General features: G+C 52.2%; 1 protein-coding gene and 1 long non-coding RNA gene across 2 annotated transcripts in view; one reads left to right on the top strand and one right to left on the bottom strand.

The window, feature by feature from the left end:
- LOC117075060 overlaps window positions 1–12,265 on the bottom strand; it is a 32,137-nt gene extending 19,872 nt beyond the window's left edge. Inside the window, exon 1 of the long non-coding RNA XR_004433830.1 lies at window positions 11,967–12,265. This is a non-coding gene — a long non-coding RNA (uncharacterized LOC117075060). The remainder of the gene's footprint in view (window positions 1–11,966) is intronic.
- A 70-nt stretch (window positions 12,266–12,335) lies between these two features.
- Window positions 12,336–13,774, top strand: ZNRF4 (zinc and ring finger 4). The gene has a single exon (XM_033198008.1). It carries the CDS (start codon window positions 12,408–12,410, stop codon window positions 13,698–13,700), a length of 1,293 nt encoding a protein of 430 aa, XP_033053899.1. The 5' UTR covers window positions 12,336–12,407; the 3' UTR covers window positions 13,701–13,774.
- The last annotated feature ends 12,408 nt before the right edge of the window (window positions 13,775–26,182 follow it).

The following is a 26,182-nucleotide window of genomic DNA, read 5'->3' as shown; positions in this document are numbered from 1 at the left end:
AATGAACTCCTTCGTTCTGACCATTCTTTTTTTTTTTTTTTTTGACACGGAGTCTCGCTCAGTGGCCCAGGCTGGAGTGCAGTGGCACGATCACGGCTCACTGCAAGCTCCGCCTCCCGGGTTCATGCCATTCTCCTGCCTCAGCCTCCCAAGTAGCTGGGACTACAGGTGCCCGCTACCACGCCCGGCTAATTTTTTGCATTTTTAGTAGAAACAGGGTTTCACCGTGTTAGCCAGGATGGTCTCGATCTCCTGACCTCGTGATCCGCCCGCCTCGACCTCCCAAAGTGCTGGGATTACAGGCGTGAGCCACCGCGCCCGGCCCACTCTGACCATTCTTCATGGGGGTGGTACAGAAACAGCAACAGCCTCTGGAGGTGGGCTTTTTTTTTTTCCTTTTATAGAGATGGAGTCTCGCTCTGTCACCCACGCTGGAGTGCAATGGTGCAATCATAGCTCACTACAGCCTCAAACCCCTGGGCTCAAGCAATCCTCCAGCCTCAGCCTCCCAAGTAGCTGGGACTACAGGTGCACGTCACCACACCCAGCTAATTGTTAAATTCTTTGTAGATATAGGGGTCTCTCTGTGTTGCCCAGGCTGGTCTCAAACTCCTGGATTCAAGTGTTTCTCCCACCTCCGCCTCCCAAAACCGAGATGATGAAGCTGAGTTTGGGATTACAGGCACGAGCCCCTGACTTGCAGAGATGGACTTTTGGATTTTAATATTAGCTTTGTCCCTGTTGTTTGCCCTGGGGCAAGTCACTTAACCCCTCTGGGTTCGGTTTCCTCATGTGGAAAAGGGGGTTGATTAGAGCAGAAGCTATTGACATTTGTCTGTCTTTTTTTTTATTTTCTTTTCTTTTTTTGAAACAGAACTTCACTTTGTTGCCCAGGCTGGAGTGCAGTGGCACAATCTCGGCTCGCTGCAACCTCCGCCTCCTGGGTTCATGCCATTCTCATGTCTCGGCCTCCCGAGTAACTGGGATTACAGGCACCTGCTGCCACGCCCTGCTGATTTTTTGTATTTTAGTAGAAACGGGGTTTCACCATGTTGCCCGGGCTGATCTTGAACTCCTGAGTTCAGGAAGTCTGCCCATCTCAGCCTCCCAAAGTGCTAGGATTACAGGGGTGAGCCACCATGCCCGGCCTATCATTTGTCTTTCTAGAATCATTGAACCCAAGTATTTTCAGGCTACTGAAGAAATCTCTGTTATTAGGAGAACTGTGTATGTGTATTGAAAGGAGCAAAGTATTCGATAAGATTGAGAATTCCTGTGCCTTCTGCAACCCTGGGCCCTCGGATATCCTGTTCCTTCCACCTGGACCAGCCTTCCCACCCCTGCTCAATTGCTTTGGTTTTACTTACCAGTCTTGACGTGGAAGCCTCCTTCCTGGGAAGCCTTCCTGGATCCTCCAGGTTGAGGCAAGTGCCTCTCTGGGTGCCTGCGGGACCTGTGTGTCCTCCATCACAGCACTAATCACCCTGCCCCTGCCTGCTCACACTTCCCCACTGGACTGGAAGCCCCAGGCAGGCAGGGACTGGGTGCCCAGCAAAGACCTGAAGAATTAGGTAGTCAGCGCTTGTGTGGACAAATAGCGAGAGCTACGACCCGTACATTGCAAAGCAGAGGCCAATGGAATTCAAAGTCAGAGCCATTTAAAAATGGGCCAGGCCAGGTGCGGTGGCTCACACCTGTAATTCCAGCACTTTGGGAGGCTGAGGCGGGAGGAACACTTGAGGTCAAGAGTTCAAGACCAGCCTGGCCAAGATGGTGAAACCCTGTCTCTACTAAAACCGCAAACATTAACAAGGCACAGTGACAGGCACCTGTAATCTCAGCTACTTGGGAGGCTGAGGCAGGAGAATCGCTTGAATCCAGGAGGGGGAGGTTGCAGTGAGCTGACACTGTGGTGCTGCACTCCAGCCTGAGTGACATGGCGAGACTCCAGCTCAAAAAAAAAGAAAGAAGAAAGAAAGGAAGGAAGGAAGGAAGGAAGGAGAGAGAGAGAGAAAGAGAGAGAGAGAGAGAGAGAGAAAGAAAGAAAGAAAGAAAGAAAGAAAGAAAGAAAGAAAAGAAGAAAGAAAGAAAGAAAAATGGGCCAGGTGCAGTGGCTCACACCTATAATCCCAGCACTTTTGGAGGCTGAGGTGGGAGGATCACTTGAGGCCAGGAGTTCGAGACCAGCGTGACCAACATGGCGAAACCCCATCTCTACGAAAAATAAAAAATAAATAAATAAACAAATAAGCCGGGCATGGTGGCAGGCACGGTGGCAGGCACCTGTAATCTCAGCTACTCGGGAGGTTGTGGTGGGAGGATTGCTTGAACCCGGGAGGCAGAGGTTGCTGTGAGCCAAGATCACGCCACTGCACTCCAGCCTGGGTGACAAAGTGAGACCATGTCTCATAAATAAATAAATAAATAAATAAAATACATTTTAAAAACAGAGAAGAATGACTCACGTGCAGGAATGAGCTCCCCGTTGCCACAGGCATGCAAGCACATAGTCAGGGGTTCCATCCTGAAGGTGGCCTCCTCAGCTCACACTGGGATTCCTTTCCACACTCTTTGCCCCCATTTCCTCCCTGAAGCCTTGGCAAAGGGCAAGAGGGAACTGCACTGGGTTTTGTGTGGGGGAGGGAGGTGCTTGGGCCTCCATGCTGCTGTAGCCCTGTATTTCTCCACATTTGTCTCCCCTCCAGCAGGGACCCTGGGCCGGAGCCCCGCTCAGACCCCGGAGCACAGGCCAGGCACTGAGGGGGTTAACAGCCCTTGTTGACTGTGAGTTGAAGAGCAGGTGGGTTTTCACCAAAGCAGAGACTGATTTCCGAGTGGGTCTGACAAGCCCTGCACCTTTCGGGGTACGTGGCCCTGGGCAAGTCATGGCTGTTCTGTGGCACAAGTGATCCTCCTGCCTCAGCCTCTTGAGTAGCTGTGACCACAGGTGCACACCACCATACCTGGCTTTTTGTTGTTGTTGTTTTGGTTTGGTTTGGTCTTTTTTTTTTTTTTTGTAGAGACGGGGTTTCACTATGTTGCCCAGGCTGGTCTCGAACTCCTGGACTCAAGCAATCCTCCTGCCTCAGCATTTACAGGCTTGTTAAGGGGGAATTCAGGAGAATGTGGGGGTTCCTGGTGAGCGTTTCATTCAGTCATTCATTCATTTGCTAAATAACCACTGAGCACCTACTGGGCGACATCTATATTCTGGGCATGCTAGGGACAAAGTCTCCAACATTGTGATGCTCACAGTCTATTGGGGGAAACAGATAATTTTAAAAAGCAAAGCATTATGTCAGAGAGTTGTAAATCCAGTGAGGAAAACTTCAGCAAGGCAGAGAAGTGAGGTTCCTCAGGGTGGGGTAGTTGCAGCTTCAACGGGCTGCCAGGGGTGGCCTCAATGAGGCACTGATATTTGATCTGAGAATCAAAGGAAGTGAGAGAGGAAGCCGTGTTGAAACAGCATCCTAGGCAGAGGCACAGCCTGTGCAAAGGCCCTGAGGCAGGACCACGCCTGGCGTGTCGGAGGAACATCGAGAAGGCCTGTGTGGCTGGAGCAGAGTGAGGGGAAGAGGGGGAAGAAGAGAGGGCAGGGAAGGGATGGGACAGGACTTGCAAGGCATTGTGGGCCATGGGGAGGACGTGGGCTTTGACCCAAGGAAGGTGGGAGCCATGGAAGGTTATAGGCAGAGGAGGGATGGTGCCTGAGTCAGGTGCTCACGGGTGCCCTCTGGCTTTTGTGGAGGGAACAGTCTGTGGTGGGTTGAGGGTGGGATCTGGGAGACCAGGGCGGTGGAGACTGGGCTGGTCCCTATGAGTGGTGACAGTGCTGGAGCCAGGAGTACGGGGATAAGTGGATGGGTTCAGGATTGGTTTTCAGAGCAGAGCCCAGAGGGCCTGCTGAGGGAGGGGTCCGGAGAAAGGGAGAGGGAAGCTGAGCTGGAATCCCAAGTTTCTGGCCTGAGCCCCTGAAAAAATGGAGCTGCTGGCTGGGCGCGGTGGCTCACGCCTGTAATCCCAGCACCTTGGATGGCTGAGGCAGGCGGATTATTTGAGGTCAGGAGGTCGAGACCAGCCTGGCCAACATGGTGAAACCCCGTCTCTACTAAAAACATGAAAGATTAGCCGGGCAAGGTGGTAGGTGCCTATAATCCCAGATACTCTGGAGGCTGAGGCAGGAGAATTGCTTGAACGCGAGAGGCAGAGGTTGCAGTGAGCCGAGATCACACCACTGCACTCTAGCCTGGGTGACAGAGCAAGACTGTCTTAAAAAAGAAAAAAAAAAAAAAAAGATGGAACTGCTGTTCTTGAACATTTCAAGCCAAGTCAGTAAGAGAGACCCATCAGAGCTCTGATATCCTCACACAGTTGGGGCAGTCCTGGGGTCAGGGAGTCCTCAGAAATGAGTTCAAATCCTGGCTCTACCACTGCTCTGCTGTGCAACCTTGGCAAGTTGCTTTCCCTCTCTGGGCTCAGTTTTCTCAGCTGTCATTCAGATACGCCTCCTTTCTGGCTCCTCCACATCTCAGCCAAGGGCTCTGCCTCCAGAACTGGCCCACTTTCACCCCTCCACACCCACCCATCAGCTCCTGCCTGGATCAAGACCGTCACTTCCTCCCTCTCCACACCTCTCCGCCCATCACTCTCTGCATCAAAGGAAGCCTTTAAAAGCATTAATCAGCTCCCTGTGGCAAAAGGCTTGAACTGCCACTTCACCAAAGAAGACACACAGATGGTAAAAAAAAAAAAAAAAAAAAAAAGCACGTGCAAAGATGCTCAATGCCATTAGTCACTGGAGAAATGCAAATCCAAACCACAGTGAGATATCACTTCACACTTGCTAAAACGGCTAAAATTCTTTCAGCTGACAATACCAAGAGCGGGTGAGGATGGCGAGCATCCGAAGCTCTCCTACGCTGCCCATGGGAAGGCAAAACAGTGCAACCCTTTAACTCTTTACGAAGTTAGACGTACGTTCACCAACCCCCACCCCAGCAATCCCACTCCTGGGAACTTGCCCAAGAGATATGGAAACATGCACCCGGTCCGTGCAAAAACCCGTACCTGGCTGTTTCTAACAGCTCTGTTCCTAATGTCCCCAAACTGGAAGCGATCCAGCAGGTGTGTTGGCATAAACAAACCGGGTCACCTCCACGCAGTGGAGCGCTATTCGGCAGTCACAAGGAAACTGCACCCGAGACACGCAACAATGTCGGTGATTCTCAAATGCATTCTGCAGAGTGAAAAACGCCAGACACAAAAGGCCGCCCACTGTATGCTCCCATTTATAATGATGTTCTGGAAATTGCTCAGGGAACCCCCGCGTGTGTGTTTAACTCCAGGAAAGGGCTAGGGGCAGAGACTAGGGTATGTGTGTGAGTGGGGGCGGAGTGAGGGTTGGTTGGCTGGTTTTCTTTTTTCTTTTTCTTTTTCCTTTTTTTTTTGAGATGGAATCTTGCTCTGTCGCCCAGGCTTGAGAGCAGTGGCGTGATCTCAGCTCACTGCAACTTCCGTCTCCTGGATTCAAGCAATTCTCCTGTCTCAGCCTCCTGAGTAGCTGGGACTACAGGTGCATGCCACCACGCCCGGCTAATTTTTGTATTTTTAGTAGAGATGGGGTTTCACCATATTGGCCAGGCTGGTCTTGAACTTCTAACCTCAGGTGATTCACCTGCCTTGACCGCCCAGTGTGCTGGGATTACAGAAGTGAGACACCGCGCCCGGCCTGTTTTCTGTTGGTTGAGACAGGGTCTTCCTCTGTTGCCCAGGCTGGAGTGCAATGGTGTAATCGTGGCTCACTGCAGCCTCAACCTCCTGGGCTCAAGTGATCCTCCCGCCCCAGCCTCTCAAGTAGCTATGACCACAGGTGCACACCACCACGCCTGGCTTTTTTTTTTTTTTGGTGCAGACGGAGTCTCATCATGTTGCCCAGGCTGGTCTCAAACTCCTGGACTCAAAGCGACCCTCCCGCCCCAGCCTCCCATAGTGCTGGGGTTACAGGCGTGAGCCGCCATGCCTGACCAAGACAGGTTTTGTCCACTGGAGCATTCCCAGCAGAGGACAAAGGGACATGAGGAAGCATTTTGGGGAGATGGGACTGTTCTGTATCTTGATTGTGGTGGGGTTCCATGATCATGCATTTGTCAAAACTCGTAAATCTGTAGACTAAATGTTAATGACCACTTCTCCTCTACTCCCTGGTGTAGTCTCCCCTGGCTACACTGCCCTCTTCAACATTTCCTGCCGCTGGACCTCCAGACTTGCTGTTCCCTCTCCCTGGAATGCTGTTCCCCACATCTCCCTTCATGTCCTTCTGTGGTTGAATCGTTCCCATCTCTTTTTTTTTTTTTTTTTTGAGTTGGAGTTTCGCTCTGTCGCCAGGCTGGAGTGCAGTGGCACGATCTCAGCTCACTGCAACCTCTGCCCATCTCTTGGGTTCAAGCGATTCTTCCTGCCTCAGCCCCCTGAAGAGCTGAGACCACAGGTGCACGCCACCACATCCGGCTAATTTTTTGTATATTTAGTAGAGATGGGGTTTCACCATATTGGCCAGACAGGTCTCGAACTCCTGACCTTGTGATCCACCCACCTCGGCTTCCCAGAGTACTGGGATTACAGGCATGAGCCACCGCACCCAGCTGAATCGCTCCCATATGTCACCTCCTCAGGGAGGCCCTCCCTGATCACTCCTAACTAAATTCACCAGCCCCCTCCCTAACCTGCTACTCCATCACCCTGTTGCACTAAAACAAACAAACAAACAAACAAAAAACACTGCAATTCATTAGATAATAAATTCCCTGAGAGTGGAGGTCTCTCTTGGTCACAGCAGTGTCCCCAGCACAGCACTAGCGGATAGTAGGTGCTCATTAAATATGGATTGAGAGGCAGGAGTTCGAGACCAGCCTGGGCAACATGACAAAACCCACTACAAAAATTAGCCAGGCATGGCGGTGCACGCCTGTAATCCCAGCTGCTTAGGAGGCTGAGGTAGGAGAATTGCTTGAACCCAGGAGGTGGAGGTTGTGGTGAGCCGAGATTGTGCCACTGCACTGCACTCCAGCCTGGGTAACAGAGCAAGACCTTGTCTCATTCTAAAAAATAATAAAAATAAAAATAAAAAGAGGCAGTCGAGTGAAAGAGCAAAGCACGCGGGGCTCTGTGAACCCGGGTTTAAATCCAGGCTTGACCCCTGGTGTGCTGTGTGGCTTCAGGTAAATCGTATCACCTCTCTGTTCCTCAACTGGAAGGTGGGATTAACATGGCCTCTCTTGCAGGAGTGTGGGGAGGTTTAATCCAGCAGGCACCAGCCCTTAGCTCCCTGAGTCCTCCTGTGGGCAAAAGCCCTAAACCTCATTTGCAGATGCCCTGGAACCCACCTAGCCTTGCCCAGCCAGGGTGCAGCCTCAGGGAATGCTTGCTGAATGGCAGAATAGACAAATCAGTGGCAACACAAGCAAATGCCTTTGCTTTGTAATTAAGTTCGCTTGGTAATTAAGTCCTCAAACATCCCAGCCCTCCCTCATCTTAGCCCTAAGGACTTGTTTTGCAGTTTTCCAAAATGCTCACAATCAACTGCACCGCCTGTCCCTTCGCACGGACTGTGAACCGGGCATCCCCCGGTGTGCTCTTTCCCCCAACTTCCACTTTTCTTGCCAAGTTCCTACTTGTCCTTCAGGTTCACTTGAAATCTCCTCTCCTCCAGGAAGCCTGCCCTGCACCCCATTGTCTGGGCTCCCTCAGCCCTGGCTGTCCGGGTCCATCTCTCCCCCAAAGCCTGGGGCTCCTTGAGGGCTGGGCAGGGGCCCAAGAACTGTATTTCCCAGCGCAGATGTAGGCACTGAGTGGGGAACCCTTAATACTCAGTGACTGCCTTCATGGGGCCAGGGTTCGAATCCCAGTTCAGTCACTTTGCGGCTTTGTAGTCCTAGTGAGTCTGGTCCCATGTCACAGACTCAGTTTCCCCCCTCTGGAAGATGGGGCGTCCACAGGAACCTGGCCCTGGCTGCAGGGGGTCAGTGAAGTTTCCTGCAAAGCGTGGTCATCCGCCCAGCAGGCTGCATTGCTCAGTGGCAGTTCTGAAGGCTCCTGCCATCCCCAAGTGCCCCGCTCCTCTGGGGCTCAGTTTCCCCATTTGGCCACACTCCCCCTTAGACAAACACAGACGGGGCACCACCTGGCTGGGCAGGAGGGGGCCTCGGCAGCTTCTCAGGAAGAACAGCAGCCAAGGTGGGGGCTGGCGGGGCTGGCACGGGCCAGCCTCGTTAAGCTGCCAGTCCTTGGCACCACTCTGCTTTCGTGGAGGCGGCTGGAGAAGGGCCCAGGCCTGGCTGTTGGGGGACTGAGGAAGCCGGGATGAAGCTGAGACCCTTTTGCAGAGGGGGCAGGCCCTGAGTGATGGCAGGAAGTTCTATGTTCACTTATTAAGCAACTACTGGATGCCAAACCAGGCTACTCAGGCAGGGCGTTTGCTGTGCTGTTCTAGCTGCCAGGATCACATTTCCTGTTCATAGCATTATCTACTGCTCATTCTGTTCTCAGTCTAGAAAACACCACCTCCAGGAAGCCTTCCAGTTTCTCTAGAATAAGCCAGGTGCCTCCCTTTGGGTTGGCACAGTGCCTGAGTTTTCCCCATCACAGTTTGATCACTCAATATCTACTTTTAGAAATGGGGTCTTGCTCTGTGGCCCACTGCTGGAGTGTAACGGCATGATCAGAGCTCACGGTAGCCTGTAGCTCACTGTAGCTCAGGCGATGCTCCCGCTTCTGCCTTCCGAGTAGCTGTGATCACCCAATATTATAACTGGGCTGTGGGGGGGTCACTTAGGCCATCAACAAATGCAGACAGAGCACTTTGTAGGTGGCAGACACTATGCTTATCACTTTTCACACTCAGCGAACCCCGTGGTACAGGTGCTGATGCTACCTCTTTTTTACAGAAGGGGCAACTGAGGCTCAGAGTGGTTGAATGGTGGAGTGAAGCCACATGGCCTGGAGTCTGGTACACAGAAGGGCCCGGAAAAAGCTGATTTCCATTCCCAGGGACAGCGAGCTCACTCACCACTGAAGGAGGCCTAAGTTGGAGGTGTGGGGATTCATTCATTCAAAAAATATGTATTGGGCAGTCATTGAAGGCCAGGTTACTCAAGTGTGTCCGAGTGACAGGTGGTGCTGGACACTTCCAACATCTATTCTCTCATCCTCCATAGTAATAGAAGTCCTGGTTTTCAGCTGAAGAGTTGGTCATTCAGAATAAAGACTACGTTTCCTAGCAAGCTTTCTGCCAGGCATGGCCACATGACTAATTCTGGCCAATGCAGTATGAGCAGAAGTGGTGCCTGGGATTTCCAAGAAGTGTCCTTAAAGGGGCAGAGTCAGCTCTTCCTCACTCTTTCCTCCTTATTGCCTGGGAGGCAGATATGATGGCTGGAGCTCACACAGCTGCCTTGTCCCATGAGGAGGAGGCCACTTACTGAGGATATGGTGGATGGAAGGAGTCTGGGTTGCAGACACCACAGCATCTCCATGCCATCGCAGGACTGACTACTCACATTTCCCATTCAGGAGCAAATCAGCCCCATATGCCTACACCACTGCAGTTGGGTCTTGCATACCACAGCCAGCCCGAGCCTGACCACTACATTTGTCCGTCTCTCCTTCTGTTTTTCCACCCTCGCCTCCCCTCATGCCTGCTGGACTGAAAAGTCTGCTTCTGCTTGGTAGCACTGGCCTGCAAGGGCTGTCCACAGTGGCCAAGGCAGCAGCCTCTGGATAGTGCGGCCTCCACAGTGGCCAAGGCAGTGGCCTCTGGATAGTGCGGCCTCTGTTTGCGGCAGTAGACAGAGCAGGGGCAGGAGTGCCACCAGGGGCCAGGCACGGTGGCTCACAAATGTAACCCCAGCACTTTAGGAGGCTGAGACGGGCAGACCACTTGAGGTCAGGAGTTTGAGACAAGCTTGGACAACATAGCAAAACCCCATCTCTATTAAGATACAAAAATTAAGGCCGGGCGCGGTGGCTCAAGCCTGTAATCCCAGCACTTTGGGAGGCCGAGGTGGGCGGATCACGAGGTCAAGAGATTGAGACCATCCTGGCTAACACGGTGAAACCCCGTCTCTACTAAAAATACAAAAAAATTAGCTGGGCGTGGTGGCGGGCGCCTGTAGTCCCAGCCACTCGGGAGGCTGAGGCAGGAGAATAGCATGAACCTGGGAGGCGGAGCTTGCAGTGAGCTGAGATCGCGCTGCTGCACTCCAGCCTGGGCGACAGACCGAGACTCCATCTCAAAAAAAAAAAAAAAAAAAAGATTCAAAAATTAGCTGGGGAAGGCAGCATGTACTCATGGCCTCAACTGATCTGCCCGCCTCAGGCTCCCACAGTGCTAGGATTATGGACATGAGCCAACGTGCCCGGCCTCGTCTCCTTTTCTTAGAAGGAAAAGATCTGCATAGATCTTATTTCCAAATAAGGTCCATTGACAGGGGTTGGTCAGAACCAGGGGTTAGGGGTTCCACATCTCTTCTTGGGGCCACAATTCCACCCACTACATGGTATAAGAGATTTGTGTGGGAGGTGAGCTCAGGAAGCTCTGGGAGAGAAGTGGGTGGGGAAGGGAAGGAGACAGTAGCAGGCTCATTGACAAGACAGTACTGGGTTCATTGACTTCTGGGGCTCATTCGACTGGGGACCTCTAGGAGACACAGTAGAACATACTTCAATTTGTCCCATAAGAGGGAGGAGGGAGTGGGGGCACTTACCTACCACTTCCCATCTGTCACTGGCTGAGGGCTGCTCTGGGAGGTATTAGGCCAATACAGAAAACCTAAAGACTAAGTAGTCAGCCCGGCAAAGTGAAGTTGAGGAGCAAGAATTCTGTTCCAGGCAGAGGGAACGGCATTTGCAAAATTCTAGAGGGGAGCAAAGCAAGATGCCTCTGGGGCATTGCAAATCATCCAGGCTTCAGAGATTGGCAGGGGCCCAACCACAGGGGTGCATGTAGGCCACAGAGAAGAGTGTGGCCTTTACCTGGAGGGCAATGGGGAACCATGGGAGAGTTTAGAGCATGGGAAAGACTATTATGCCCATGTTACAGGTCTGGAAGCTGAGGCGCAGAGAGGCTAAGGAATTTAGCTGATGTCATACAGCTTTTTTTTTTTTTTTGAGATGGAGTCTCGCTCTGTCGCCCAGGCTGGAGTGCAGTGGCCTGATCTCAGCTCACTGCAAGCTCCGCCTCCTGGGTTTATGCCGTTCTCCTGCCTCAGACTCCCGATTAGCTGGGACTAGAGGCGCCCGCCACCATGCCCGGCTAGTTTTTTTTTTTTTTTTTTTGTATTTTTTAGTAGAGACAGGGTTTCACCGTGTTAGCCAGGATGGTCTCGATCTCTTGACCTTGTGATCCGCCCGTCTCGGCCTCCCAAAGTGCTGGGATTACAGGCTTGAGCCACCACGCCCGGCCATCATACAGCTTATGAATGGCAGAGACAGAAATCCGACTTGAGTGGGCTGCAGACAGATTGAGGTTGTGAAATTTGGGGGATGGGGACTGGGGAGAAGGTGAGGCCGATACCCAGGGCTGAAGCTCAGGCCGGGGGCATAATTGGAGACCTAGCTGGAGAGGCAATGCTATAGGGAAGAGAATGAAGCTGGTGCAAGCCTGGAGGCCAACCTGGCGGTGAGGACTCGGGACCCCTGACCCCCACCAGCCCCACCCTGATCCCGGCACTTCACCCTCCCTCCAAATCAAGTCCAGGTGGGCTCTGAGGATATATGAACTCAGACCTGAATAGGACAAAAGAGCCAGCTACGGAGAGAAAGGGCTTTCCAGGCAGGAGGCCCAGCCCATGCAAAGGCCCTGGGGCAGGATCCTGCCTGGTGTATTGGAGGAACAGCAAGGAGACCCGTGTGGCTGCAGCAGAATGAGGGATGGTGAGAGGGGGTCAGGAATTTGGGTTTTAAGCACTGACCTCATTGTAGGAGGGCGTGGCTTGAACAAGTCTGGGTCCCTCTTGGAGTCTTAGACAAGGGTAACATTGCACCTTCTACAGTGTGTTGCTAGGAACCTCCAGAAGCTGATGCTGGTAGAGTCTTAGCACGGTGAGGGCTGAATCTGCACCGCTGGGGGCCAGCAGCCCTTTTGTGGCATCCCTGGGCCTCTTTGGGGCCAAAGATGCCCTGAACCTTCAAAAAGTTTTCTCAAAGATTGCCCGGGCACCGGCAAATCACAGACCTAGGAATGATCCATTGGTTACAGGCCCAGGCAGCTGGCAGCTCCCGGGACAGAATGTACCAGTGCGATGTCACAGAAGCTGGGGGCATCTAGAACCCTGGGGACTCCTGGTCTCCGTGTCATCTGCCAGAAAGGCCACCTGCGCCAGCACCTCCTGAGTCTGGCCTTCAAAGACACGATGCATGCTGCGCTGCGTCCGGGGCCCTTAATGCTTAGAGCCACCAGGGTCGCAGTGGCTGCGTCGCTGCCTCTGAGCCACGCAGTCATTCCAACTCAATCGCCCTCGCATCCTGGCCACAGGCCCCCTGGGAGGCCCCGGAGATGCCCAAAGGCCCCCTGCCTGCCGTCTCCAGTGGGACCTAGCAGCACACAGCCGGCGAAGCGGGTGACCATGGGGTGGCCACGGCCGGGCCGAGCCCTGGTGGCAGTCAAAGCCTTGCTGGTCTTGTCGGTGCTCCAGGTGCCCACGCAGGCGGTGGTCCGGGCCATGCTGGGAGACAACTCAAGCTCGGTGGACTTTGCGGATCTGCCAGCGCTGTTCGGCGTCCCATTGGCCCCCAAGGGCATACGGGGCTACCTGATGGAGGCCAAGCCAGCCAACGCGTGCCATCCCATCGAGGCCCCTCGACTGGGCAATCGCTCTCTGGGCGCCATTGCACTCATTCGCCGCTACGACTGCACCTTCGACCTCAAGGTACTGAACGCCCAGCGCGCCGGCTTCGAGGCGGCCATCGTGCACAACGTCTACTCCGACGACCTCTTGAGCATGACCCACGTCTACGAGGACCTGAGGGGCCAGATCGCCATCCCCTCGGTGTTCGTGGGCGAGGCTGCCTCGCAGGACCTGCGGGTCATCCTGGGCTGCGACAAGTCGGCCCATGTGCTGCTCCTGCCGGATGACCCGCCATGCCACGACCTGGACCGTCACCCTGTGCTGACCGTGTCCTGGGCGCTGGGCCGTACCCTGGCCCTGGTCGTATCAACCCTCATTGTCCTGAACCGCCTGTGGCTCTGGGCCCAGGCCTGCTGCAGCCACAGACGGCCAGCGAAGACGTCTACCTGCCAGAAGGCCCAGGTCCGCACCTTCACGCGACGCAACGACCTGTGTGCCATCTGCCTGGATGAGTACGAGGAGGGCGACCAACTCAAGATCCTGCCCTGCTCCCACACCTACCACTGCAAGTGCATTGACCCCTGGTTCTCCCAAGCCCCCCGGCGCTCCTGCCCCGTGTGCAAACAGTCGGTGACCGGCACGGAAGATAGCTTTGACTCCACCACCGACAGCTTCAGCGACGAGGACCCCTCCCTACCGGGCCACCGGCCCCCTATCTGGGCCATTCAAGCCCGGCTACGCTCCCGGAGGCTGGAGCTGCTGGGCCGCGCCAGCCCCAACTGCCACTGCAGCACCACGTCCCTGGAGGCAGAGGATACCACTGTCTCCCCAGCCCCTCCTGAGGCCCCTGGTCCGTAAAGATCTAGGGTAGGGAGGGCGGGCGATGAGGAATGTTTCTGGTCTGAAAAGAATAAAGTGGGTTTGAAAGCGGATTCTCACCCATCCTCCATCAAGCCTAAGGCCAGTGCCTGTTTCTGCGGGTGAGCGAGGGGAGGTGAGGACTGTGGGCCCTTTTTGGGGCAGCTGTGACCATGGTGCCGGAGTGGCTTTGAGACGGGGTGTCCGTGCTTTGGTTCCAGTCCCAGGCACACAGGCTGCTGGTCCTGGATGGCCTTATTCTTCATTCACACTTTTTCTTTTTCTTTTTTTTTTTTTTTTTTTTGAGACGGAGTCTTGCTCTGTTGCCCGGGCTGGAGTGCAGTGGCCAGATCTCAGCTCACTGCAAGCTCCGCCTCCCGGGTTTACGCCATTCTCCTGCCTCAGCCTCCGGAGTAGCTGGGACTACAGGCGCCCGCCACCTCGCCCAGCTAGTTTTTTGTATTTTTTAGTAGAGACGGGGTTTCACCATGTTAGCCAGGATGGTCTCGATCTCCTGACCTCGTGATCCGCCCGTCTCAGCCTCCCAAAGTGCTGGGATTACAGGCTTGAGCCACCGCGCCCGGCTTTTTTTTTTTTTTTTGAGACAGAGTCTCACTCTGTCGCCAGGGCTGGAGTGTAGTGGCCGGATCTCAGCTCACTGCAAGCTCCGCCTCCCGGGTTCACGCCATTCTCCTGCCTCAGCCTCCCGAGTAGCTGGGACTACAGGTGCCCGCCACCTCGCCCGGCTAGTTTTTTGTATTTTTTTAGTAGAGACGGGGTTTCACAGTGTTAGCCAGGATGGTCTCGATCTCCTGACCTCATGATCCGCCCGTCTCGGCCTCCCAAAGTGCTGGGATTACAGGCTTGAGCCACCGCGCCCGGCTTTTTTTTTTTTTTTTTTTTTGAGACTTAGTCTCGCTCTGTCGCCCAGGCTGGAGTGCAGTGGCCGGATCTCAGCTCACTGCAAGCTCCGCCTCCCGGGTTTACGCCATTCTCTCGCCTCAGCCTCCCGAGTAGCTGGGACTACAGGTGCCCGCCACCTCGCCCGGCTAGTTTTTTGTATTTTTTTAGTAGAGACGAGGTTTCACCGTGTTAGCCAGGATGGTCTCGATCTCCTGACCTCGTGATCCGCCCGTCTTGGCCTTCCAAAGTGCTGGGATTACAGGCTTGAGCCACCGCACCCGGCCACACACTTTTTCTTTTAAAATAAACGTTTTATTTTGGAACCAGCTTAGATTTCCAGAAAAGTTGCAAAGGTGTCACAGAGTTCTCCAACCCCTTCTACTCTGTTTCCTCTGATGTCTTGTGGAATCCCAGGTGTGATGGGATGGGAGGCTGAGGTGGGAGGTTCGCTCAAGCTTAGAGGTTTGAGACCAGCCTGGGCAACATAGCAAGACCCCACCTCTACAGAAAAATTTTTTTAGGCCGGGCGTAGTGGCTCACGCCTGTAATCCCAGCACTTTAAGAGGCCAAGGAGGGAGGATCATGAGGTCAGGAGATCAAGACCATCCTGGCCAACATGGTGAAACCGTGTCTCTACTAAAAAATACAAAAATGAGCTGGGTGTGGTGGTGTGCACCTGTAGTCCCAGCTGCATGCTACTTGGGAGGCTAAGGCAGGAGAATTGCTTGAACCCGGGAGGTGGAGGTTGCAGTGAGCCAAGATCGCGTCACTGCACTCCAGCCTAGTGACAGCGAGACTCTATCTCAAAAAAGAAAAAAAAAATTCATTAGCCAAGTGTGGTGATGCATGCCTGCAGTTTCAGCTACTTGAGAGGCTGAGGTGGGAGGCTTGCTGGAGCCTGGGAGGTGAGCTATGATCACACCACTGCACTTCAGCTTGGGCGACAGAGCGAGACCCTGTCTCAAAAAAAAAAAAAAAAATGCAAGGAGGCAAGGGGTTTTTCTGGGCAGTGAGGGTCTGCTTGGCCATGCTCCAATGAGAAATAGCTACTAGGTGAGGCCATGGGAGGAAAAGGGTCAAGGTCGCCTTTGCGACGTCCCCTGGAACAGCATGAATGTGACAGTCACGTGCAAGATTCCAACACAAGCCCAGGAAACCTCCGGGGAGCGCCCACTCTGTGCCAGATGCTGTTCCAGGCACACAGTCACAGCAATGACCAAAACAGAGACAAGTCCCTGCTCTCCTGGGACTGCTATTCCAAGGTGGTGGATAGATACAAAGTATATAATTAAATAAATGAGCAGGAAGATGTCAGCAGGAGATAAATCCTGGGGCTAAAACACAAGCCGGTTATGAGATGGAGAGAGCTTGAGGGGTGGTCAGGGAGGTTAGGGAGGAAACATTAGAACTGAGACTCAGTGCTGGGCACCGTAGCTCACACTTGCCCTCCCAGCCCTTTGGGAGGCTGAGGTGAGCAAATTCCTTGAGTCTAGGAGTTCGAGACCAGCCTGGGCAACATAGTGAAACTCTATCTCTCAAAAAATACAAAAATTAGCAGGGTATGGTGGTGCACACCTGTAGTCCCAGCTACTCAGGAGGCTGAGATGGGAGGAACACTTGAGCCCAGGAGGTGAAGACTGCAGTTAGCTATGATAGGAACACTGCACTCCAACCTGAGTGACAGAGTGAGACCCTGTCTCAAAAAAAAAAAAAACCAGACTGGAAAGAGAGGAAGGAGTTGTTAGTGCAGGAAGGACATTCCAGACAGAGTGTACAGCCCATGCAAAGGCCCTGTGGCAGGACTGCACCTGACATGTTAGAGGAACAGCCCGAGGCCTGTACAGCAGCAGCAGAGTGAGTCAGGGGGGAGAGGAAGGAGGGGACGGTGGGAAGCGGATAGGGCAGATGGTACAGGTGCTAGTAGAGCTTTGTAAGAAACGGATTTTGGGCCAGGGATGGTGGCTCACGCTTGTAATCCCAGCACTTAGGAAGTCCGAGGAGGGCAGATCACAAGGTCAGGAGATCGAGATTATCCTGGCCAACATGGTGAAACCCCGTCTCTATTAAAAATGCAAAAAATTAGCCAGGCGTGGTGGCATGCACCTATAGCCCCAGCTACTCGGGAGGCTGAGGCAGGAGAATCGCTTGAACCTGGGAGGCAGAGGTTGCACTGAGCTGAGACTGCGGCACTGCACTCCAGCCTGGCGACACAGAGACATTCTGTCTCAAAAAAAAAAAAAAAAAAGAAAGAAAGAAAAAGAAATGGATTTTGTTCTGGGGTGCTGACTAAAAACCACTGGAGGGTCCGGGCTCAGTGGCTCACGTCTGTAATCCCAACACTTTGGGAGGCCGAGATGGGTGGATCACCCGAGGTCAGGAGTTTGAGACCAGCCTGGTCAACATGGCGACACTCCATCTCTACTAAAAATACAAACCTTAGCTAGGCGTGGTAGTGCGTGCCTGTAATCCCAGCTACTTGGGAGGCTGGGGCAGAGAATCGTTTGAATCTGGGAGGCAGAAGTTACAGTGAGCCAAGATCATGCCACTGCACTTCAGCCTGGGTGACCGAGCGAGACTCTCTCTCAGTAAAAAAAAGGAAAGAAAAGAAAAGAAGAGACACAGAGACAAAGACACAGGAAAGACAGCCACTTCACAACGAAGGCACAGATTGGAATGATGCACCCACAAACTTGTTACCTCCTCTTTTTGTGAAGACACCACTCATATTGGATTAGGGTCCATCTTAATGACATCATCTTATTTGTCTTCACAGATCCTATTTCCAAATACAGTCGCAATCCCAGATATGAGGGGTTAGGATTTCAACATATTTTTTGAGAGGATGCAGTTCAACCCATAACATAGGAGTGAGAGAAAAGGAGACCCAGCTTTGGGGACTTGCCAGACCTGGATTTGAAGCTGGCTTTGCTGTTTCTGGCTTTCTTTGAGATGATGGGCATGGCCATTTCCTTCTCTGAGCTCCACTCCACGGATATGGAAAATGGACATTCCAACAGCATGTACCTCATACTCTTGCTGGGAGATTTTAAAGAGGTACTTCAGGCAAATGCATTTTTTTTTTTTTTTTGAGACTGAGCCTCGTCACCCAGGCTGGAGTGCAGTGGCACGATCTTGGCTCACTGCAACCTCCACCTCCTAAGTTCAAGTGATTCTTCTGCCTCAGCCTCCCAAGTAGCTGGGATTACAGGCATGCACCACCATACCTGGTTAATTTTTGTGTTTTTAGTAGAGATGAGGTTTCACCACGTTGACCAGGCTGGTCTCGAACTCCTGACCTCAAGTGATCCTCCCGCCATGGCCTCCAAAAATGCCAGGATTACAGGCGTGAGCCACTCAGCCCGGCCAGCAAATACAAAATTTAATGTGCTTCCTCCACCTCTTCGATTGCCACAGTGCTGGGTGCCACTTCCACACCTTTGCACAGGCAGTTTTCTCTGCCCAGAGTGCCCTCCACATGCCTCGCTCAGCCTAGCTCAGCATTACCGTTCCTTCAGTCCCTTGCACACGTCTACAAAAAGGATCCCAAATACGAAAGTCAGGAGTCCTGGGTTTAGGCCGGGCACGGTGGCTCACACCTATAATCCTAGCACATTGGGAAGCCATGACAGGAAGATTGCTTGAGCCCAGGAGTTCAAGACCAGCCTGGGCAACACAGCGAGATCCCATCGCTACAGATACATTTTTTAAAATTAGCCAGGCCTGGTAGTGCCTGACTGTAGTCCCAGTCACCTGGGAGGCTGAGGCAGGAGGATCACCTGAGCCCAGGAGGTCAAGGCTGCAATGAGCTATGATCACACTACTGCATTCCAGCTTAGCTTGGGTGACACAGAGAGACTCTATCTCAAAAAGCAAAAAAATAAAAATAAAAAAAGTCCTGGGTTCAAATTCCCAGTCCTGCTACTTACTTTGAAGCCCCTGAGAATGCCACTGCCCCCTCAAGAGTCTTGACTCACTCCTCTGTAAATGAGGATAACAGTGCTAGCTACCTATGGCAGACATGTATTTGGGGCCAGCAGCACAGTGCAGCTATGGGAAACTAACTATCTTCCATTCTGAGTACAGGTATCTGCAAGGAGTGGGGAGAAGAGATCTTCTTCCTGGTTCTGGGTAGTCACATGACCCAGCCCTAGCCAATGAGAGGATTGCACCCTCTAAGCCACAGTGATTGGTTCAGGATGGCACATGTGATCCAAGCTGGGCCAATGAGAGCCAGCCCTAGGGTTTGTCCAAGAAGGATCAAAAAGAAGGCTCTTCTGGAAGGATGCTGGTTCACGTCTGTAATCCCAGCACTTTGGCAGGCTGAGGTGGCCGGATCACTTGACATCAGGAGTCCAAGATCAGCCTGGGCAACATGGTGAAACCCCCGTCTGTACTAAAAATACAAAAATTAGCTGGGCGTAGTGGCAGATGCCTATAATCCCACCTACCTGGGAGGCTAAGGCAGGAGAATCACTTCAACTCAGGAGGTTGAGGTGAGCAGTGAGCTGAGGTGACCCCTCACTTACTTCAGCTCTGTATTAGTTCATTCTCACGCTACTATGAAGAAATACCTGAGACTGGGTAATTTATAAAGGAAAGAGGTTTAATTGACTCACAGTTCTGCCCAGCTGGGGAGGCCTCAGGAAACTTATAATTATGGTAGAAGGGGAAGCAAGCATGTCCTTCTTCACATGATGGCAGGAGAGAGAAGTGAAGAGTGAAGAGGGGGAAGCTCCTTAAACCACCAAATCTCATGAGAACTCACTCACTCTCACAAGAATAGCATGGGGGAAATGCCCCCATGATCTAATCACATGCTACGAGGTCCCTTGCCCAACATGTGGGGATTACAATTCAGATTACAATTCAAGATGAGATTTGGGTGGGGACACAGAGCCAACCAGACCATATCACCCCCTCAGCATCTCAGCTTCCTCAGCTGTCAAATGACAGTGACCCAAGGTGGAGACCACAAACGTTTTCTGTACACAGTTGCCCATGAGCCCTCCTATCACCATTTGAGCTTGGTGGGTGTAATTTTCCCCATTTCTCGCAGGAGGAAGCTGGCATACAGAGAGGGGGCCACCTCTGCCCAAGTGCCACAGCTAAGGAGAAGCTGCATCAGGCCTCAGCATCCGCCCTTCCCCATGCCCGGCTCCCCAAACCTCCCGCCTCACTGGCTATGTCCCAACTTGGCCCCTGCCCGGCCAGATGTCCAGCTGCAAATTAAACAGATTTGCTGTCTGAGGTCAGACTGCTTCTTTTGTCTTTTCTCCCATCCTGCTCCAAGGTCTCAGGTTTTATGCCAGGATAGTTAAACTCTCAGAGACAGAAAACATTGCTGGGAAGGAAGATCTGTCTGTACAGGGTGATATGTCTTGGGTTGGCACACGCTACACTGCCTTGTCCAGCAGCCCACATTCTGCCTGGGGCTCCTGGTGACTAGAGGTGGGAAGAAGAGAGAGAAACCCATGGGTGGAACACATTGGTGGGAGTCAGACATTATTGCACTGTACCTTTTCATGAGCAGGCAGAGAATTGTAGCCCAGAGAAAGGTGGGTCCAGCCCATGCTCACCCAGTGTGTTGGGGCCAAAGACAAGATTCAAATTCATGTCACCTGACTCTGGTGGGCTGGCATTTCCCTAAGTCTTGTCTGGGTAGCTCATGTGCCAACAAATAATTGGCAGCCAGGCATGGTGGCTCACTCCTGTAATCTCAGCACTTTGGGAGGCTGAGGCAAGAGGATTACTCGAGCCCAGAAGTTTGAGACCAGCCTGGGCAACATATCTAGACCCTGTCTCCACCAAAAATTAAAACAAAAAAAATTAACCAGGTGTGATGGGGCATGTCTGTAGTACCAGCTACTTGGGAGGCTGAGATGGGAGGGTCACTTGAGCCCAGGAGTTCAAGGCTGCAGTGAGCTGAGATTGTGCCACTGCACTCCAGTCTGAGCAACACAGTGAGACCCTATCTCAAAAATAACACCACCAAAAAGAAAAGAAAAACCCAAAAAACAAAAATAAAACCCAGACACAGCCTTGGGGACCTGTCCTCACACACAGAGACCCCACCTCCACTCCCACTACTCCCACACTCTGCACTGGGTTTAGATTTTCTTCACTGAGGTGTTTTGCTGATCAGCTTTTAATTTTACTATAGTGAAATCCACCAATTTGTTTTCTTTTAGGGTTCTTGCTCTCTGTGTCCAAAGAAACCATTGCCTACCCTGAAGCCACAAAAATATTGCTTTTATTTTCCTCTAAAATTTTTATAATTCAAGCTTTCATGTTTAGTCTATGATGCATCTTGAATTGATTTTTGTGTATGGTGTGAGGTAAGGGTTAGGGTTCTTTATTTCCCCACACTGGTAGCCAATTGTTCCAGAGGCTTTTGTTGAAAATACTTGCCTTTTGTCATTGGATCATCTAAAAGCAAATGACCATGTGTGTATATGTTGGTTGGGGGGGCCTCTTTCTGGGTTCTCTATTTTGTTTCATGGATCCATTTGTCAAACCTTATGCCAATACCCTTGTCTTGTTTACTGTAGCTTTATTAGACATAGACTTCCTCCTCCTCCTCCTCCTCCTCCTCCTCCTCCTTCTTCTTCTTCCTCTTCTTCTTCCTCCTCTGTCTTGCTCTGTTCCCCAGGTTGGAGTGCAATGACACAATCATAGCTCACTGCAACCTTGACCTCCTGGGTTCAAGTGATCCTCCCACCTCAGCCTCCCAAGTAGCTGGGACTACAAGCATGTGCCACCACGACTGGACAAATTATTTATTTCTTGTAGTGATGGGGTCTTGCTATGTTGCCTAGACTGGTCTCAAACTCCTGGCCTCAAGCAATCCTCCCACCTTGACCTCCCAAAGTGCTGAGATTGCAGGCATGAGCCACTATGCCCAGCCTGGATGTAGATTTCAAAGAGCAATATCCATGTGGTGTCAGCTCCATATACAGACTTCCAGCAGGACCAAGGGAGCTGCTGGGAAATGGAAACACTAGTGTTTTCTCCAGGGATTCATCCATGGATGAGCATTCCTCTAAAGTAGCATCTCATAGCATCTTTGCTCCTAGAACACACTTCATTCTTGGGATGACACCCAATCATACTTCCTGACCACCTGGGATTTGTTGATTGGTGTCACCTCATTTCATTTGTTTATTCATCACATATTTGCTAAGCACTTTCTATGTGCCAGAGCCTGTGCTGGGCACTGGGACACAGAAGTGACCACGACAAACCCAGCCCCCACCTTCACGAACTCTGTCCAGTGGAGGAGGCAAATATTGAACTATGTTTGAACAACTGAACAAGAATGTTTCAAATAGTGATGAGTCCCAGGAGAGACATAAGAAGGAGATAAGATAAAGTGTGTGAGAGGCAGGATCAATCAAAGAATGCTAGAATTACTGGGTGAAAGTTGAGGGAGAAACAGGATATTTGCACAGTCTCAAAGTAACTCTCTCATGATATTTATTCATTGGAAAAGAATAAAGATAACTTTCTGGGGGGAAATCTGGCTGGTACCACCTTAGCCAAGGGATCAAAATTAATGCCCCCAGCAACAAGACACATTGACAGTGTATGCCTCCTGATCTGATGTTCTGAGGGGACCACAGTACCATCTCAGTGGGATCTGGGATCTGGGCAGAAATGCAGAATCTCTATCTAATCATGATTAGACACCAGAAAAGCTTGAATTGAGTGACCTTCTGTAAAACACCTGGCCAGTGCTCTTCAAAAGAGTCAAGGTTGATTGGGCATGGTGGCTCATGCCTGTAATCCCAGCACTTTGGGAGGCCAAGGCAGGAGTTGGACACCAGCCTGGTCATCATAGTGAGACACCATCTCTACAAAAAATAAAAATAAAAATAAAATTAACTGGGTGTGGCCCTGGCGCGGTGGCTCACATCTGTAATCCCAGCACTTTGGGAGGCTGAGGCGGGTGGATCCTGAGGTCAGGAGGTCAAGACCATCCTGGCTAACACGGTGAAACCCCTTCTCTACTAAAAAAATACAAAAAAATTAACCAAGCGTGGTGGCGGGCGCCTGTAGTCCTAGCCACTTGGGAGGCTGAGGCAGGAGAATGGCGTGAACCCAGGAGGCAGAGCTTGCAGTGAGCCAAGATTGCGCCAGTGCACTCCAGCCCGAGCAACAGAGCGAGACTCCGTCTCAACAAACAAAACAAAACAAAACAAAATAAAATAAGCTCGGTGTGGTGGTGCACGCTTGTAGACCTAGCTACTCAGGAGGCTGGGGCCGGAGGATCACCTGAAGTCAGAAGTTGGAGGCCACAGTGAGCTATGATTACACCATTGCACTCCAGCCTGGGAAACAGAGCGAGACCTTATCTCTAACAAAAAGAGAGAAGGAATCGGTGGCCAGCAGACAGCGTGGTTGGGAAAGTCCTCTGTGAGTTGGAGGAATTTAAACTGAGGCGTGGAGAGTCAGGAGACAGGATGGGAGAAGATCAGAGTTGCAGGGGGTGGGAACAACATGGGCACTTGTCCCGTGGCAGGAGGGGTTGGTGTGTCTGAAGAAGAAGAGAAGACAGTGTGGCTGGTGCGGATGGCAGGAGTGAAGAGGTAGTGGGCCTTCTCAGCCACGATGAACAGTTTGCATTTTCTTGCCTGTGCAATGTAGAGCCTGTTGTATTTGAGTTCTCCCAAAGCAGCTCCCCAGACAGGGATTTCAGGACAAGTGGTGTATGTGGGAGATGATCCCAGGAAGCCCCAGGAGGGGTGTGGGAAGGTCCAAGAGGGAAGAGAAGCAGCAAACAGGGGTGCATTCGTGAGCCAGTGGCAGGTGGAGTTCAGTCCCACTGGGGACCTCAGGGAGCCTGTGTTGACTGTGAAACTCAGAATTGCCCCACCTGGCCAGGTGCGGTGGCTCACACCTGTAATACCAGCACTTTGGGAGGCCAGGGCAGGCAGATCCCTTGAGGTCAGGAGTTCGACACCAGCCTGGCCAACAAGGTGAAGCTCCATCTCTACTAAAAATACAAAAATTAGCCAGGAGTGGTGACGGGTGCCTATAATCACAGCTAGTCGGGAGGCTGAAGCAGGAGAATCGCTTGAACCTGGGAGGCAGAGGTTGCAGTGAGCTGAGATAGCACCATTGCACTCTAGCCTGGGTGACAGAGTGAGACTCCGTCTCAAAAAAAATGGAATTGCCCCACCCCAAGGATGAGGGATTTATGCAAAAGCCAATGCACCTATCAGTTGGGGGTTGCTGAGAAGAGGACTGCGAATTCTGCAATACTTCCGGCCCACCATGGGCAATGTCAGAGCAGGCTTGGACAAACAGACAGAGCTGGAATCCCAGCCTGCACTTCCAGGAAACAGGGAGGACCCCAGCGATCTGAGCAGGAGGCCAATGGCATCAGGTCTAGAGTCCACAGAGCTTCACTGACAAATACGGGAGCTGCCAGCTACATGTGAATATTTAAAGTCATTCAAATGAAATAAAATTTAAAATTCAGGTCCTCACACTGGCCACATTACAAGCACTCTCTAGCTGCATGGGGGTGGCTGTGTTGGCTGGCGTGGGTCTAGAACATTCCACGCATCCCAGAAAGTCCTAATAAACAGCCCTGTGCTAGACAATGTTGATCAAGAGAGTGATACAATCCTATTTTGACTCTAAGAAGATCTCTCTCTTAAGAGAAAACAGCTAGCTGGGGGTGAGGGTAGAAGTTAGGAACCCAGGAAAGTGTCTGGGGCAGGTATCCAGGCTGGAGGTGATAAAAGCTCAGACCAGTGCAGTAGCAGTAGGGGTGGGGCAAAGCCATTTGGAAGAAGCATCAACAGAAAGTCCTGCCCATTCAGGCGTGAGGGGTAAGGGGAGAGGAGAAAGAGGAGGGGACACCTGGACTCTGATGTGAGTGACAGGTAGAGATGGTCACCCAAGAGGAGAAGCAGATTCGGGGCAGACACTGAGCTGCCTCTGGGCCCTGCTGGGTCTGAGGGGTCAGAGGGAACTCCAGGAGGACGTGCAGTTGGCAACTGGACTCTGATGGCGGAGATCTGGGCAGACATGAGAATCTGGGCTCACGGGGCATTTTGGCCACAGGCCCAGCTGGCAACCGCTGGGCTGTGATGTAACTTGTCAGGCGGAAACCGAGCCCCGTCCCCAGGCTCAGAGGCACAGCTTGCCTAAATGCTAACAAGTTTTGCCTCCAAATGGTGGCGGGGTGTGCGTGTGTGTATGTGTGTGTTTAATTCTGGAATGAATTTAATTCTAATTCCGCCGACTTTGGGGATGGGAAACAGCTGTCTTAATGAGTTAACAGTGGGTTTAAAATAGCGAGCATCTGTTCGCTGTCTGAGCCAGCACCCGCTGAGGCCACTCCCAGGCTGCAGGGCTCACAGTTTGGGGGGGGGGCCTGGTTGCAGCTCTGGGGATAGTAGGGAACAGGGGGCTGGCAGTCCTGAGACCCCAGTGCCAGGTGAGTGTCCTGCCCCCTCCTGGGATTTCTGGTGCCTCGTTGGTGAAAACTGGGGCTGCTGAACCACCATGCTTGAGCCAGAATGTGTGCAGGGGGCTATGAGCACCGTCAGTGGGCCAGACTGCTGCTGCGGGGGTGGCAGGCAGTAAGCCCGTCCCTACCCTCCTCAGATGCTTCCTGGCTGAGTGGCCAGAAACACTTGTGCCTCAGTTTTCCCATCTGTGAATGGAGATGGTGTTGAAAAGTTTAGAGACATTAAGACATGTAAAGTGTGTGCTTATGACCGTGCCAGGCAGACAGTCAACACTGTAGAAATATGTAGAGTGTCTAAAAAGTAAATACAGGCTGGGTGCGGTGGCTCACGCCTGTAATGCCAGCACTTTGGGAGACTAAGGCAGGAGGACTGCCTGAGTCCAGGAGTTCAAGACCAGCCTGGGCAACATAGCAAGACCCTGTGTCTATAAAAAATTAAAAATTTAGCCAGGTGTGGCAGCACACACCTGTAGTCCCAGCTACCTGGGAGGCTGAGCTGGGAGGATCTCTTGAGCCCAGGAGTTTAAGGTTGTAGTGAGCCGTGATCATGCCACTGCACTCCAGCCCAGGTGACAGAGAGAGACCTGTTTCAAAACAAACAAGGCTGGGCACAGTAACGCATGCCTGTAATCCCAACACTTTGGGAAGCCGAGGCAGGAGGATCATCACTTGAGCTCAGGAGTTCAAGAACAGCCTGAGCAACACAGCAAGATCTCACCTCTACAAAACATTTTAAAATTAGCTGGGCAGGCCGGGCGCGGTGGTTCACACCTGTAATCTCAGCAATTTGGGAGGCCAAGATGGGTGGGTCACCTGAGGTTAGGAGTTCAAGACCAGTCTGACCAACATGGCAAAACCCCTCTCTACTAAAAATACAAAAAGTAACCAGGCGTGGTGGCACATGCCTGTAGTCCCAGCTACTCAGGAGGCTGAGGCAGGAGAATTGCTTGAACCCAGGAGGCGGAGGTTGCAGTGAACCAAGATCACACCATGGTACTCCAGCCTGGGCAACAGAGAGAGACTCCTTCTCAAAAAAAAAAAAAAAAAAACTAGCTGGGCATGGTGGCACACGCCTGTGGTTTCAGCTACTTGAACCACA

This window comes from Trachypithecus francoisi, unplaced genomic scaffold (assembly GCF_009764315.1).
Source record: "Trachypithecus francoisi isolate TF-2019V2 unplaced genomic scaffold, Tfra_2.0 Lachesis_group5, whole genome shotgun sequence".
Lineage (NCBI taxonomy): Eukaryota > Metazoa > Chordata > Mammalia > Primates > Cercopithecidae > Trachypithecus > Trachypithecus francoisi.
Note: the sequence above shows the minus strand (reverse complement) of the source record. Positions and strands in the feature narration are given on the sequence as shown.

What these genes read in the sequence shown, in the direction of transcription:
- ZNRF4 (XM_033198008.1), top strand. Translation starts at nt 12,408, where the DNA reads ATGCATGCTGCGCTGCGTCCGGGGCCCTTAATGCTTAGAGCCACCAGG.